The sequence below is a fragment of the Miniopterus natalensis genome, chromosome 4 (assembly GCF_054644295.1).
Source record: "Miniopterus natalensis isolate mMinNat1 chromosome 4, mMinNat1.hap1, whole genome shotgun sequence".
Taxonomy (NCBI): Eukaryota; Metazoa; Chordata; class Mammalia; order Chiroptera; family Miniopteridae; genus Miniopterus; species Miniopterus natalensis.
The window spans coordinates 93,857,597-93,874,893 of record NC_142084.1 but is presented as its reverse complement, the minus strand read 5'-3'; the positions used below and the strand labels follow the sequence as shown (position 1 = coordinate 93,874,893).

The 17,297-nt window shown below is 41.7% G+C and overlaps 1 protein-coding gene across 2 annotated transcripts in view; it reads right to left on the bottom strand.

Annotated features, from left to right (window-relative positions):
* The window catches only part of RANBP17 (RAN binding protein 17), a 219,085-nt gene that overhangs the window by 11,885 nt on the left and 189,903 nt on the right, over nt 1-17,297 (bottom strand). For both annotated transcript variants that reach the window (XM_087816967.1, XM_087816968.1), the window contains one exon: nt 13,727-13,893. In XM_087816967.1, the coding sequence (XP_087673093.1) occupies nt 13,727-13,893 (167 nt within the window). The remainder of the gene's footprint in view (nt 1-13,726; nt 13,894-17,297) is intronic.

Sequence of the window (17,297 nt, the reverse complement as noted above, 5' to 3'; positions counted from 1 at the left end):
AACAATGATGACACAGGATAGCAAGTCCCACAACCACTGCCGGCACGGGAGGCTTGGAGAGGTGGGAGGAAGCTGGCTGACCGTGCCTAGCGGTGGCAGGTGGGCAGGAACAGCGGAAGCTTTTGCAGAGAATAAGCAAAGGCTGACAGGCAGTCAGGTGGGAAGGGCCAGCAGGCGCAGAGGTTTGGAGAAGTGTTTGGGGGATAACAGGCAGTCCTGGGGGGCCGAGGAGGGAGTGTGGGGAGTGCTGTGGCTGATGAGGCAGACAAGGGCTAGATCTTGGCGAGGGCCCGATTGCGCTAGAACATGGACTTTCTCCTGCAGGAAATGGCTCCCATTTATGCTGAAGGACTCCTGGCAGTGGTGGGCAAGCTGGATCACCTGCACAGCAATTCTCCAGAGGTCAGAGCCTTTCGGAAGCCTGGGCCAGCTGACTTCTTCCGAGAAGATGCACCTTTTTCTTGTTCTAGGGCTGGGAAGCCACAGCCAGGTTACCTGCTGGGCAACTGTGCCCCAGTCAGAATGCAGCTGGGCGCCTACCTTGCTGGCTTGGTTGCCAGTACCCTGGGAAATGGCACTGCCATTACTTTCCTTGGCCCACAGCACATAACTTAATAGTGTCCCCTGTCAGGAACAGTTCTCTTCGTCAGGAAGTGTTTTATTGATGTTCAACCTTCATTTCCCCTTTCTTAATATTATCCCATTATGCCAATACTCCATTGTGCCATGCTAAGTAATTCCCTTTCCTCCTTGGCATTTACATCTTCCAAGTATTTATAGACTTATCAAATGCCCCATTTAGTTGTCACTTAGGCAGGCTATACATATTTAGCTTCTTTAATCTGGCCCCATAAGCCAGCCCTTCCATTCTCCTAAATCACTGGAGTGACTCTCCTCCAGGTTCCTGTCAATTTGTTTGCAGCCTCTCTGCAATGCAGGGGGCTGGGGCAAGACAGGGCTGGGGGGAGGGCTAGCTCCCTCGGTGGGCTGAGAGGACAGCATTTGCATGGGGTGGGGGTTCTCCCTCACAGGGCAGGCTCCCATGAAGTGGGCCAGGCCAGCGCAGGGGTGGGCGAGGGGTCCTGCTCCCATTTCAAGTCAATATTCTATTCTTAGCTCTTATTATGCGCTAGGTGTACACATGCAACACACGTGCTGAGCTCCTACTATGTCAGACACCAGTATAGAGCCCAATAAAATGTGGTCCCTGTGGCCTTATGGAGCACAGTAGCCTCAGTATTTATTAATCTCTCATTGCCTACCCATCCGGTTGTTGCCTTCTCATCTTAGGGTCTCAGAGAAATCATCCCTAAATGCACTGAACTCTAATTGCCACGTTAGTTCCCCCAAGAGGACCTCCTCTGTCCTATCTAAATGAGATGCAGTGAGTACGGGCACTAACACAGCTCCTGCTTAGGGTTCGCTTCCTGGTGGGGCTCTTTGGGGCCTAAGTGATTTCTCTTCAGGTCCCGCGCTTTCCTTCGCTGTATTTTCCAGCAGTTCATTTTGTTCTTTCTTCATGTGACCTCAACTGAGTGTGCACGTGGATGCTGTTGTCCATGGCACCCATGTTCCAGGTTACAGGGTAGCTGAGGGGTGATGGAATAGGAGAGCTCGAAGGCAGTGAGTCTTGGCAAACGTCTTGGGGAGTCTGGGCTTGAGACCACAGGAGGGAGTAGTTCAGTTGCCTGGGGACCAGTTCAAGCAAAGTGAAGAACTTGCCAGGCTGAGGTGCTGTTACCCTCAAAGAGGTGAAGTGACCATTCCAAGGACACAGGGAGGAAGCACACAGCTGGTATTCCAAGCCGGGCATGTGTGCTGCAAGCCTGTCTGTCTGCTCGGTATAAAGTAGAAAGTCCGCAACAAACACAGAGACTCTGCAACTGAGCAACTTTGAGAGGAGGCTGAACTTTCTCAGACTGAAAGCCCCGAGTCTGTATCTTCCTAAGCAGGGCAAGGGAGACAGAGGAACACGTAAGAGCTCCTCCGGGCTGCAAAGTACACAAAGGAGAACGAATGCACAGGTCAGAGGATTCGGGAGCCTGCACCATGTTCATGCAGTGCCCAGACCGCCATCAGTGAAAAGCCTTCCCTAACTACTGTGTAAGCTCACAGCTGCCCCAAGGCTGCTGCTGTTGGCGCAACCTTCCCAGAGTTAAGATAGAAATGAACACAAACACTGAATTCACAGCCCCAGCACAATATACTTTGGGAAAATTTCACCTAAGTTACCCTTAAAGTATGTGTAAAACCAGTAATTGTAAAATGACTAAATCATGCATCATTAAGCCAACCCTCACTTTATATGTCCCATTCTTCAAGCAACTCACAGAGCTTCTTGTACCATTTACAATGCCACTTGGAGAAAAGGTGACAGGAGGAACCCTGTAGTTTACCCTCTGCCTCCCTCGGACAGGGATGACTGGATAAGAAATGCCAGGAAGGGGGGAAAGGTTAAGGCCCTGGGAAGCCTTGGTGTGGTGAAAACCGTAAGATCTAGGGATAAGAAACCCTGTGTTCTAGTCTAGGCACTATTTACTGGTATGACTGTGGGCATGTTATTTTGCCTCTTGGAACCTCTGCATGCTTTTCCCATACCAGTAATACTAGATTAAATGCATTGATGTACCTACATTCCCAAGTTAAAAAATGGGTCCTATCGACCCATTAGAATAGAGATTCAGAAGAGACAGTAGGTATGAAGACTTTATGAAAGTGGAAAGCATTATGGAGCTCATTTCCATTCTTGCCATTGCATGGTGATGCCTGAGTGTGCGGGAAGGGTAAGTGTGGAAAAGTCAGTTTGGGGCCAAGAATCAAACCCACACCCCACCATGCCCCCACCCAGTATAGCGAGTGTTTGTGACCTTGACAATGCTTGTCACAGAAAGAATCCAGAGAAAGGCAGAACCATGGATGGGGCTGTTACTATTAGGAAGATTTAAGTAACCTGGCTGTGATCTCAAAACCAAGTCACCTTGTGAGATGAAGTCTTGGGCTTGGGATTTCCTGGGAAGGGTACTTCTCACATTTATACACACGAACAGCAGAGATATGGACAGACAGAGGCACATAAAGTGTGACTGGTACCTGCACTGTTTTTCAGAGGATTAGGCAAACTTGACATGCTTATTGAATGCCTTCTCTGTGTTGGGTGAATCTACATCATCAGTTCATTTTGTTCTCACAACTTCCCTGAATCAGGACTCCTGGCTGTGAGGACAACAACCGCCACAGACAAAACTTAGGCCTGAAAGAGTTGACTTGAGGACCAGGCAGAGCAGCCAGGTCTCTCAAGGGCTTAGAGCCAGGGACAAGAAGCTGACAGAACCTCTCTCAGTCTCTCCCTGGAGGTTCCTGGTCTGTCATCAAGATTCTCAGCAGGTCTGCTGCTTTTTCCTCTCGCTGTAGACTGGCTACTTCTCTGAGCATGTGGCAGGGAACAGCTGCCCATGGCTCTTTTTTTAAGTCTTCAATTCAGGTGAAGACTAGAGTCAGACCAACACTTTAAATATTAACTTCTAAATCCAGGGAAGACTAATTGAGGCAGCTTGGGTCAAGCATTTACCTCTTGTCCAATCAGTTCTCAAAAAAAGGAGTCCTCAGGTTAATCAAGGATTTATGAATAAGTGAATGTTGTGTGTGGCCCACTGCCTACCCTCCATCCACCCAATCTTGTTTCTAGTCCATTTAAAATTAGTACTGTAGCATGGTTAAGAGCACAGGTTCTGTTACTCATTAGCTGTATGACATTGGGTGAGTTACCTAACTTCTTAGAGCTGCAATTACTGTATTTTGATTATATAATGGAGATAATAATACCTGCCTCACTGAGTAGTGAGACTTAAATAGAAATATGTATGTGTGTATGTGTAAAACACTAGGCACACAAGCCTAGCATATGATAATTATCTGTACTTCTTTTTCATCACCATCAATCAACATCGTAATTCTCAGTTTGAGTCTCAGGTTGCCCTTCCATAGTGACTTCTTAGGTCCTAGTAACCTAGCAGAAAATAAGGCCTCTGTTACAGGATGGAGGAAAGGTCTTGATTTTCGAGGCAATATGAAGGCCCCGCCACTCTGAAGTGGTATGTAAGGAAGCACTCCTAACCCAGTGTGTTCTGGTTAACAAAGTCAGCCACTCTGTGATTCCCATGCAAGTTCAAGATCCTTCTGGTGAGCCCTGGACTGACTCACAGATGATGTCAGGTGTTACCTTCACATGTCACAGAAACGCTACTTAGAGAGACTGCATTGGTGTTAAAACTTGGGCGTGCAAATGAGACCCCAGAGGACTTCCAATTGTGGAGTATGGACAAACGCTGCTTTCCGCACTGTGTCAGCATAAACAGGCAGATGTCATCTGCAGTGCCTTCTTTTTCTGAGAAGTCTTTAAAAACAAAAATCACTGGGAGTCAGGAGACAAAACTGTCCCTTTGAACAAATTGTTAAACATTTTCCCAGAGCTGGTGTCGGTATTTAATCTATGGATTAGACGCTTTCCTTGCAGAAGGTTTAGAAAAGGGTACATTTAATGAACTCTTTTAACCCTTAATTTACAGTGCTAGCTGATTACACCCCCCACTATTAATGAAGAGGCTAAAGCCCATCTTGCTTACCACTTGCCATTTGGGGGAGTGTTATAAAGCATGGCTGATTACTCAGGGGCGAAGCCTGTACAACTCTGTGTTTTCCTTAGGAAAAGCTGTCTGTCTGCGTGTGAAGGAAAAGGTATGACCACTGTTCACTTTTTATAGTTCCTTTGCTATTCTGAGAGCACTTGCTGCAGACTAACAGCAAAACTGACTGTGCTAAACAGTAGATAAAAGAATGACGACAGACTGGAGTCCCTTTAATTCATAAAGAAAACACTAGGAGCCCCTGGGAATGCCATAGCAAGCCACTGGCACCCAGTGATTTCATGCTAAGTCACAAACTACATCATATTTTTTTATATTAAACACAAAGGCTAATGGACATGTGATTTATTTCAAATTCTTCTTTTATGAAGAGTGGGCTCTTTTTTTGCTCCTTGGAAAAAATTATAATTCCCCTATTCTATAAACATACAAATATAATTGTAAAATGACATCATTCTGTTTTCATTTAATTACTCCTGAAATGCTTTCTATTTAATATTCATTACTCAAAAGCTAATTTAAAAGAGAAAGAGATGCGACTTATTCAAAAAGATGTACTGTCATTCACAGCAATAGTTATCTAATATACAGAAGTTAATAAAGCAGATTAATCTACAAGTCCCTTTAAGCCATTCTTGAGTTTTGAACAACTGCCTCTTTGACCTTTCACCTTCACGCTGTGCACCAGTAGCAGGTGCCAGCTGTACAGAAATTATGGCTGCACATTTGAAGGCAAAATCTTTTCTTACTTTGCTTCTGACCAGCAGCTGACCCTGTAGGAGTGATTGTTTCTGGTGCCGGCCTAAAGGCTACATAAACCAGTAGCAGATAAACAAAAGGCTACATATACCAGCTGCCTTGCCTAAGGGTACCATCCTGGGCTGACATCTCCTCTCCTTCTCCAGCGTCCCAAATTGCTCCTTGTTTCTTTCCATACATGCATTTCATCCTGGTTATTTTGTGTGAGGGGTGGGTGTAGGAGAAAATCCCCCAAACAACAAAAAAACCCATCCCTTCCTTCGAACTTGACTTTTGAGTATTCCATGTCAAACTGTGCCATTATGATGCTAATCTAGGTCTGATTTAGCAACTTTAATAAGAGGCTAAACCCTCTTGTAATTAGATAATAAAATTTTATTATGTATTTTAATATTAAAAGTCTTAAAATCAAACTCTTCAATTCATACACTGGTATAGAACTAAGGTGCTTAAATACCATAGCCCCAGAAAATGGGAACCAGAGCAGCACACCGTGGCTGATTTTTCATTCTCGGAACTGTAAACATGGAATTCCTATGTGGCGGCAGCGAAAGCACCAACACTCTTAATTACGTGCAGCAAAGAACGAATCTATTCAAGTGTGAAGCGCACTGTACCATTTCCAGCAACAGCCTGAGATGGCTCTGACAGTTATTTCTTGGATACAAATTACACAAGTATAAAAACAACCCCCATAATGATTAAATGCAGTTATGTACATAGGAGAATGCCAGTGCAAATGGTAACATATTTAAATGGTTTGCCTTCATTAAAAAAATTATATATGATATTAAACCATCAATCACTGCTGAGGCACAGGAGTTTAAATGTATTGTCACTGGTTGAAATGAATGGCTTGGAGACTGAATTCTGGCTCACTCAATATGGTGTCTTTGCTGTTGCTTAGTCACCCAACTCTCTGCTGGTTTGGGCTACATCTGGTGGATTCCATCCCTTTCAATTAATAAAGCAAGTTATGCTATCAATGGATTACATCTTTAAACTGTGCTTAGAGGTAGAAAAACACATGCCCTAGTGAAGGAAAAAACATCTCTCTGTTCTGTTAACCATTTGGAATTATATTTGAAGTATTTCTTTCTTTCTTTACCAATGTTTAGAATGAAATCTTCGTGTGGAATTTCAGCAGGGTTATTGTATGGTATATAGTAATATAATGATCTGATCTTAGCATTACCATTTAGTTTATTATGTAGTAAGCAGTCTATGACCATGCTAGGTTTGATACCTAAAGTCACTGCCTACAGACTATACTTCTGAAATCTAACTTTTTTGGCTTGTTTTGCAGACACTCATTGACTATCATAAGGTGCCAGGCTCTGCTAGGTGCTGGGACAAGTATTAAAATAGTGATGATCTTTGGGGAAAACAAAATATTCTGCAAAGATAGGTATTACGGTTATAACATTAATTTGATGATTTATTAATCAAGAATAAGTTTCTATTTTAATTGTTTTTATTTTGTTTTAAAATACCATTTTTTTTGGTTAAAGTTGGAATAGTCATTTAACAAATAATTCTGTAACAAAAATGAAATAAAAATGGCAAAGACATGGTATATAATAAAAGACTTGGATTAAAATCCTCCTTCTAAAGATGGATAGACAATTTATAATATCATGGATAAGATGCCATTTAAATGAAAAAAATTTTCTATTTTTAAAATCATAAACTTTAATTTTATAAACTGACTTATAGTGGTGGTGGTCACACAGTCATCATTCTTAAGAGTTTTACTCCGTTTTAGGCTTTTATTACCTGGGTGTTACCTAGATACTTTTGTGCAGCCCTGGTTCTTTTAGAGATTCTGATTTGATCCTGGTTAGACTGTACACACACACACACACACACACACACACACACACACACACACACACACACACACACTCGACCAAACTGAAGTTTATTTTTGCCTCAAATTTCACTATTTTAGATTCTGATTTGATCCTGGTTAGACTGTGTGTACACACACACACACACACACACACACTCGACCAAACTGAAGTTTATTTTTGCCTCAAATTTCACTATTTTGAAAATAAAATTTTTGAGAGGTGTTCACTGAGTTTCATTGCCTGTTTATTGCGCGCGCGCACACACACACACACACACACACACACACACACACACTCGACCAAACTGAAGTTTATTTTTGCCTCAAATTTCACTATTTTGAAAATAAAATTTTTGAGAGGTGTTCACTGAGTTTCATTGCCTGTTTATTGCATCCCCTTTGTATGCAAAATAATGGCATCCTTTTTAAACAACTAATCAAAAAGTGTGCTTCAAAAATTGTTAAAACATCAGGGAGAATTAAAAATATAGTAGCAGTGCCACATGAGATGGTGTGAGAAATACAAGGGCCCATGCTTTGGGAGGTCTTATAGTTCTGAAATTCTCTATGTTAACACAGAGGTGGAGAACTGGTAACCAGACATACAGTGTTGACCTGCAGAGTACTTTTATTTATTTTTTTAATTTTCAAATAGTGGCCTATATTTTAAAATCTGGATTTCTGGCTTCTCTTTGGGGGGGAAATCTCAATATATCAGGTAACACTGAGTCTTACTTTCTTACAGGGAAGCAATTAGCTGGAGCTGTGTGGACGCTGCCCCCTTTAGACAGGGACATGTACTTGACTCAGATTTTTTTCCCCAGGCTACTTCATTCAAGTTTTCTGCTTTGCTCTAAAGGCACCTTAGCTTGTAGAATGGAAAGGAGAGGAAGAGGGAAGCTCAAAGGAACCCAGGTGTCAGCTTCAGGCTTGCCAATGTGAGAGGACCTTAAGAATGACCTGTGATGGAGTTAATGGTACTCAGTAGTAGAAGCCTCCTTTAGAAAAGAGAAGCTGTTTACAACCAGAAAGAGATAAAAAATGGCATTCTCTATTGATGAATCAGTGGTGAACAACAGGATGTAGCCCAGGGATGTGCTGGGTGTGGGGGATGGATGCACAACACTTGTTGCTTCCCCACCTTCATTTCCCAGCTGTCATACTGATTTCATCCTAGAAAAAACAGGTTAGAGGAAACCTCAGGAGCTAGCTGCCTCACAGGCACTAAAGGAAGGTCACAAAAGAACATGAGACATTATACTAGCAGACTCTGACCCTCTCGAGGAGACACGTCTTACCAAATTTTACACCCTCAGTGTCTGGCTATAGAATGAATGACTGGCTGTGGGTGTAGCATGAGAAGAAGCTGTTAGCTCTGCCTCAGTGGTGGCGGGAGCCACAGGGCTCTTCTGTACCAGCTGGCAAAGCAACCTTCGTCTCCCTCGCCCGGTGCCTCTTTGGGTCACTGCCCATCTGTTTCGTCCCGGCTGCAGCACGAAGCTGAGGTATAGGGTGACTGCTCTAAATCACTTTACCTTAAGGATGGCCCCGGTGGGACTCACTGGAAGCACAGCTTGCCTCATTGGAAGTGCTTAAAATTTACATACTATTTCAGGTTAGTCACCCACCAACTATATCTTTGTGGTTAGCCATGTGAATTCTGGAGTTAAACAGGTCTGGGCAAAACTTTTAGTTTTTCCATTATTGACTATGTGACCTTGGGAAAGTTACTTAACCTCTTTGTGCCTCAGTTTCTGTATCTATAAAATGGAGATCATATCACAGAGATACTGTGATGACAAAATCAGATTAAATGTATACATAAAGAGCTTAAGTAGTGCCTGCACATAGTAAGCACTTACATTTTGCCATGATTATTTTTTTCCTAGAAATAAACACATAGTACATACATAGATTGCTGTGAAGACCAAGCTTACAGCAGCATTTGCATAAAACAACTTTATCAGGACATGTGTTCCTACTTTCCACTTTCACTATCTAACGACCCATCCCTGGCTTCCTCTAAACCTTTTCAATCTATGTTATCCTCTGATTCTCCCGTGAATGGCCTTTCAGTGTGTTTCTGATATCAATCTACTGCCATATTTTTTATAATAAAGTTGCAAATCAACCAGTCTGAGCTAACGGGTCATGTGGAGGACACGCTTTCTATTTAGGGTTCTTTAATAACATTAGAAAATGTGGCTAATTATTTTTTAAGAGGCTAAGAGACATGAATATATTTCATCTGCTTAAGTGTTTCCCACTGTGCGAGTCTTGCTAAGGTTCTACAGGCCAAACTCTCCATCTCCACATCAGTTAACTCTGCGAGTGCATTTTCCCCTGCTTACTATTGCGGAATGGAATCTTAAGTATGAAAGATGTCTTGTATGGCATGTCAAAATGTTGAGCAATATCGCTTCAATCTAAACACAGAAATGAAAAAAGCGCAGCTGATTTCCCTTTTGCTGTAATTCACTTTGGGATGTATGTCATGAAGAGCACTATACAAAAGCAATTCTCATTGATTGACTGACTGATTGAGGAAAGGGCGAATGTTCTTTCAGTTTATGTCCCTACAGAAGGATGATTCTTATAGCTCCTGGCAGCTCTTCACAATCTGTAGTTAAATGCCAGGTTAGCGCAAAAAGAAAGGTGGGAGGAGGGAGAGAGATCGTCATTAGAACATTTTGGGGTTTGGGTACTTGAGCCAAATAGTTAAACAGATGAGGGTGAGAAAAATTCAAACCTAAATGTTCTATTTCTTCCATTCAACGTATTTAGATATTAGGGAATACAACTGCTAAAAATACCTTGTTAATAAGTTGACTGCATAATCTAATCAGTAACAATGAGGATCACAATGTTCTTGTTCTACTGTGGAGGGCGCTACTTTTTCAGAAGCAATTAGTTTTAGCTGAAGTTCTGACTTAGAGAAGCATCCAGGCTCAGTGCCCTATTTCTATAATCTGAAAAGGAATTAGTCACATCTCTGAAATGCCCCTGTAATTCTATAAAATTTACTCCCTCATTTACCTAATTTGGGCATATCTTTCACCCTGTGAGATAACTAAATAAATGCTGATCTATGGGTTATGGATACAAACACTTAACATGACCAGTGATAAAACTGAAAACATTTCACAAAGAAGTTTGATCTTCTAAATTACCATAGCAGATCAGTGCCTACTCACTGTTACTATTGGCCTGTTCTTAAAATTTCGTTTTATCTTTCTAATGACATAAAAGCGTATGGGCATTTTCCCCCCCTTAATATATGTAAACTGGGTTTTTCTCAATTGTTAAGTCAAAACAATGCTGGTTAGACATAATTTTTAGTTGAAATAGAGCCACTTAATTATAATGCATCTTCAAATAGCCTACATTTAATACTTGCAAAGTTAGATTTGTTTGCAAAACATGATAGATAGCTTATTTGGAGAATGTTTTTAAAACCATTGAAGATCTAAAGCCACATAGCAGGTCAAAATAAACACATTTAAGGTGAAAGGCACTTAAAATGTCTTTCCCAGGCTGGTGCCTACAAATGGAGGGCCTATTACGATGCTGGAAAACCCTTTAAGTGGGTTCCTGCCTCATTTGCTCTGGAAGCTTCAGGAGATAACTTCTGCAATTTGGAATTGACACTCCTCATGCAATTACGCTTCCAGTCATATAGATCCAGGTTGGGGGGAAAACAATTCAAACTAGTAAATAATTGCAGTATCATTGCATCAGTTTAGTTTAAAGAGCTGACAAACCCTCTCTAAACTCCAAGCACAATTAGTCATTAGGGTCTAGTTTTTCAGCACTGTTAAGCAATCTGTAAACCATTCCTTTTAATAGGGTCAGGCATTACTTAACGGACACAGATGTCTTGGAAACTGAAGCCTCGAGTTATGAAGCAGCAGCCTTGTTCATTGCTTTCTGTGACAGGCAAATCATCTATAAAATCAGCATTTAATGGGCAACCAATGAATAATCAATGGCTCACTTTTCATCTGAGTGTGAAAATGAGAATAATCTAATACAAACTCCCTCTGGTAAGAGGCTGAATCTTGGTTTCTGCTGCTCTCAGAAAGCTGATGTAAACAGGTGATCAATGGGACCCGCCCTTGTTCATAATAACCCCCAACTGGCCAGCTCCCTCTTTTCCAAGTCCATCCCTTCAGGCTATTAGCTCTGTCCAGCTAATTCTTCCCACTCCTCCTGCCTGCTGCTTTTACTCCGGCCATCCGTTCAGTCCAGCCGACTCAGAAGTAATTTTATACGCAGCAGAGAGCGGGTGGAATTGATTTTTCACTCAGCGCTCAGCTCCCATCTGAATAATTATCAATTTTACTGCCTCATAAAGGGAAGAGTCAAAATTTCAAATCAATTCAAAAGAGCTTTTGAGACGACAGAAACCGTGCATACGAATAGAGGTCAAAGTTGTCAGTGACCTAAGGAGATGATGTCAGATATTACTATGCCCAACAGTTGACATCAGAGGCACTCAAGATGATATAACCTCGTGCTAATGCAAATCATATTTATGCTGACTATTAGATATCAGTCATTAATATTTAAAATGCTATCTGAAAGCCTACATTCCAAATAAATAGAATGTATTCCACTGTTAATAAAGATATATCGCTCCTTAGTCATACACTATAAAGGAAAGGATTACCAAGTATTATTAACACAGAGAAATTACTTAAACCAACAAGTGCATGGTAATTCTGAGTAAAGACAAACCTGACTGTCTCCTGTACAACCATGTTACTTGCTCTGCACTGTCTGACGGTGCTTGTCTAGGACCACAGCCTATTGATTTTTTGCTAAAATTTCCCACCAACTTAAAAGTTCTGCCAAAGCTTATAGGACAATATTGTGACCATGGCTGAATGCTGACAGGAGGGAGTTGGTAGTAAACTTGTTGCTTCCCATCGTGGGGTGGGGGTTGGTCTTATCCCTGGCCAATCCATGGGTATTTATTTTCTCTACTTGCTACATACTCTGAGTCTGTGGTTCTCAAAACACCTGTGGTTGCAAAACACCTGAGGGCTATGACACACTCTCAACAGTACCAGTGGATACTGCAATTGGGTAGGTAGGGAGTGGGGAGGAGAGGTACGCCCAATCCTAGTAGAATGTATATGGTATTTTGAAGAGGCACTCTAGGTGAATCTGAGATCTTACCCTCACCAGCTAGTCCCTTGAGAACCAATGGCATAAGGGGTAAGGACTTGGGCTTTGAAGCCAAACAGACCGTAGTAGCTCACATTCTACTTTCCAGTTGATCTCTTTGAGCCTCAATGTATTCATCTGTAAAATGGGGGTGATGATATCCACATTTCAGGGTTGTATGTGGGTCTGAAAAAGGAGACTTCTCTACAAAGTCCTGTCACTCTGTCATCATGGTTGGTTACTTGTCTCTCTGTCCTGCCTGACAGGATACTTTTTCAGGAGTGAAATTATGTCTTATGAGTCTTAATTGCTCTTGTACCTTGTACATAGAAAGTTCTCAATAAATGTGAGTTACCTTCTTCTATTTACTGTATCACCAACATATAACAATTCCAGGGTCATACCAAATAGTTATAGGCCTACAGCCCTTTGCCTAGTTACACACAATCTTAATTACACCCCTCTCCAGCAGGAAAAGAACTGGTTAACTGAGACAGCACCACAAATAAAGTTCACACAGTTTCATTTGAATATTGGCAAAAAATGACAGCCAGGAAAAAACCTCTTCCATGGCTGCCGTCACATCCTATTTCATCAAGAGTGACATTTCCTATTGATTGCAGGAGACTTATTTGCTGGTTAACGACCATGTTAAAGCATTTACATTTGAAACCAGACTATAATGGAGATAATTTGGCAAAATAAAACTGGAAGCATTAGAAAGCTATCATTTTCCAAATCCAGTGAAATTGGAAAATATCATAGTGATGGTGTTTCCATAGAAAAATGGTATTATTCTTTCTGAAATATTTCCAACATATATATTTCTTTTTATGCATGCTGTTACTGTGATATGCAGAAGTGAGTTTTTAAAAACAATATTAAACTTGGACGTATCTCATATCAGCCAGTCAAAAAACACATCTGACAATAAAGAAATTGTGCCTTCATTACTTATTATTCAATGCTCCTGGGAATATGACCCATCTGAACCTTGATTTCTCATCTTAAAATGGGAAAAACACTAACCATAATGTGATGAATGGCAAGTTCCTAGTAAGTTGCCTGGGAAAGAGCCAGCCTCTTTTTGAATTCTAGCTTCACTGAGGTGAGATGAACAACTCAGATTTCTTGAGGGTGGACAATCCCAGGGCTGGTGCACTATCCTACCTTCAGGAAAAATACCCCTAGGAAATAATTGGTAAGGAACCTCGGCAAGACCAGGTGCTCTCAGAGATATTTGGAGACCAGACTGGCTTTTGGGGACACTGTTTCTGAAGCTAGGAGACTATCCACCAGTTACCTGCTGTAGGACATCTGGGTTCTGCTGCATAAAGTGTAAGAGTCTCTGGCCAGCCTGGGTGGCCTCTCTGCATCGAAGCGGCTTCTTGCCCTCCTTTGCTATGTGCTTGAACAGGTAGGTGACGATGTAGTCTAAACTGGTACAGCAGCTGGAGGAGACAACTGTATCTGTACAAATAACAAATGAGAAGTCATTTGCATTACTGAAGCGTTTGTTTCATCTCATTCATTACAATGCCTCCATTAAAAAAATCAAAATCACTTTCTGGTTTTAAAGCACTTTTCTCAAACTGTAAATTCTTGAGGGCAGGGATTTGGCCTCACTCATCTCTTTAAACTCAGTGTCCACTGCAGGACCTGGAACAGAGAGAGATGTCTTAGGCAGTTTATGATTCCTGGGTAGAATCGGACAGAATTTCCCATAGGTGACCTTAAAGAGCCTCTGTGCAATTCAAGTGACTTTAATAAACATCTACTTGGGGCAAAGTGCTCTCGCTTCAGGGGAAACGCCCACTCTGGTGCCAGAGAGGTCGTAATTTAGTCCCCGAATCACTGTAACAGAGAGCTGTGTGAAAATGAGTGACACCCTACTATGAGGACTGTGAGGGAGACATCACTGATGGGGATAAGGGAGAGTGTGCTGGAGGAGGCAGCCCCTGAGATGGGCTTGGAAAATCTATTCCAGTTAGACACAAGGAAGGGCATTTTTCTAGTAGAGAGATTAACACAACATACATATGTGATAGAAAGGTATGGATTCTGAAGCCAGATGGCTTTGTTTTCAAATCCCATCTTTTTCAATCACTTGTATTGTTACTTTGAAAGAAGTAGTTAACCTTTCTCATCATTTATAAAATGTACTGCAGAGCTGAATGAGAAGAAAATAACTAGACAGTCTCACAGCAACAATAGCTGATGTTTATTGAGAACTTCCTGTGTTAGTTACACGGATTATTATTGTTAATCCTCACAACAGCATTACAATAGTTACTACTGTTATCGCCACTTACGGGGAGGACACAAAGAGATTGTGTGACTTGTCCAAAGCCACAGAGCGTGATGACTGTGGAGCCATGATATGAAAATAGACAAAAAGTTGGACTCTAGATCTATACTCTTAACCACTAAAATAAGTAGATATTAAGCAAAATTAGGTATTAAGGAAGAATATATGTAAGCATGAGCACCATCCGAAAACACAAAGGGGACTCAAAGGCTGCCCTTGTGGTGAAAGAGGAGGGAGCATCCAGGGGGTAGGACTTCCGGTCTGAGTGAAAGAACGTGGAGGGGAGTCAGGGAGAGAAAGCTGACAAAGTAGGTTGGGGTCTTTTCTGAGGACAACAGAGGTGTTATTAAAGGTTTTTTCTTTTTAAGCAAGTGACATGATAGAACAATCACTTATTGAGTCTCCTTTGTATACTAAAATGATCATTTCACGAACTTCTAAAAACCACTTTGTATATAGTATGTGTTGTTATTTGCATTTTTCAAATGAGAAAAATGGCTTATCCAAAATTCATGGTTTGAATTCACAGTATGAAACTGTCCAACTTTTTTTTTTGGCTAATGGTGACACATTCACATGATACTAGGACTTGATTAGTGACAGGAACAGCAAGAGAAACAATTAGAAACACTAAGGGCACTCAAAACATGGCACCGGAGGTAGACTCGGAGAGCAGTAGACTGGTAGAGGTGTGTTTACTAATAAAACCTACAACTGGTATGACACTACAGTTTAAAAACTCTGTCACATACACTGTTTTAGAAAGAAATGACATAGTAAATAGAAAGAGGTAGGTTGGAGGCAAGCTTTTTTAAAATTGTTGACACTATTACAATGACCCCCATTCCCCCCACCTTTGCCCACCTTCACCCAGCTCCCGCCCCCCGCCCGGCCTGCGCCACTCTGCTGTCTGTGTCCATGGGGTGTGTATACATGTTCTTCGGCTACTCTCTTCACCTTCTTTTATCCTGTCCCCCTGCACCACCAACCTCTGTCAGTCTGTTCCATGTGTCCTTGTGTTGGGGGCAAGTTTTGAAATACAAATGTAGGCATTTAAAATTGAGGATAATGATAGTTGATGCAGGATCACAAAGGGTTGAATGAAAGTCTAAAAAATGGTCAAAGACAACAGTTGTGGGAGCCTGTGGAGCTAAAGGCTTTTAAGAAAGAAGCTCTTTTCCCTCCTAAAGTTTTGATATTTAATTGATCGATAATTAATTAACTGTTCATCTTCCCCCACTAACTGGGTTACTTTTGGCCCAGAAGTCAAGCACAGACTTGGTGAACCTGACTGTTTTCCTCTTTCCCTTCACATTTCTACTTTGGAAGTCCTAACCATGAAAGTAAATGGATTGAGTAACTTAACATCTACAAAAGGAGGGAGCAGGAAACAGACACAGTTCCCCCCACGAGTTCCCCCCAAGAGCAATATGCTATCACTCATACAAAAATTACAAAGACTTCACATAGATTTGGTGACCACATGCCATGCAGGTTGCATTAAAAGGTTCAAATCCACTGAGTCAGCTATGAAAAAGCCAGGTAAACACTTTAGACGCAAAACTTGGAGATAAATCCTTGCAGTAAAAGCAAGAAGAAGAGCTTGCGTCACGGCTGATCTATGGGTGGGGACTCTGAAAGGGATAAACGTTATTTCAGGGCAGACGGAAAAGCGTGGATCAGAAGGACTGGGGGCATCTGACCAAGAGCAGAACAAGCCATGCTGAAGACTATGTATTATTATTGGTTTTGTTTATCTGCAGCTCAAGCTATTGTGTGAGATTCAAATAATGAAACTCTCTTAACATGAAAGAACAAGCAGAAGTCATGAATTTTCATATTTTGTCCTAGTTCTTGGTGTTTAGAATATTTCAAGAAGGATCCATCAATAATTTAGACAATTTGGATATAACTTTAAGCCTGCTAGGCACTGCCCTCTGTAGCAACTTCTTTGGCTCTGAGAACAACCAAATGCTCCTTCTCTCCTGCAACTGGTCTCCACAGGAAGCACATGCATCATTAACAGCCCTCCTACTCCCCAGGACCCACCATAGAAAGCTGTTCTGAAAAGTTAACTGTGTAGGAAAGAGTTGCTTAACTGGGAGTCAGAAGAAAGATAGTGGGGCTGAGCTGAAATCTGGCTTTGACTCAAAATTTCTCACCACAGCCGAAGGGCATGTGACGGTCTTGGAAAAATATGGTGTGAAAGGCAATTTCAGAAACAAAAGGCCTATCTGGATGGTGCAGTGGTTTGGAAACAGGCGGGCCTCAATTTGAATCTTTGTTTTCTAGATGTTTGAACTTTACGGAGCTTCAATCTGCACCTCTGCCAAATGTGCTTACTACCATGGACTTCAAAAGGCGGTGTGAGAAATTAATGAGATAAAGTGCCTAACACAGTGCATGACACACAGATTTTCCCTTCTCACTTACCTGTTTTCCTGGCTATTTCAATCCCTTAAACATCAAGCCTGCCATTCTAGGTAGCTAATCCATAGCTTTCTTCTCTCTTTAGCATGTTTTTGGTTGGAGAAACTAATGTACAAGGTCTCTTAAGTTTCTAAAT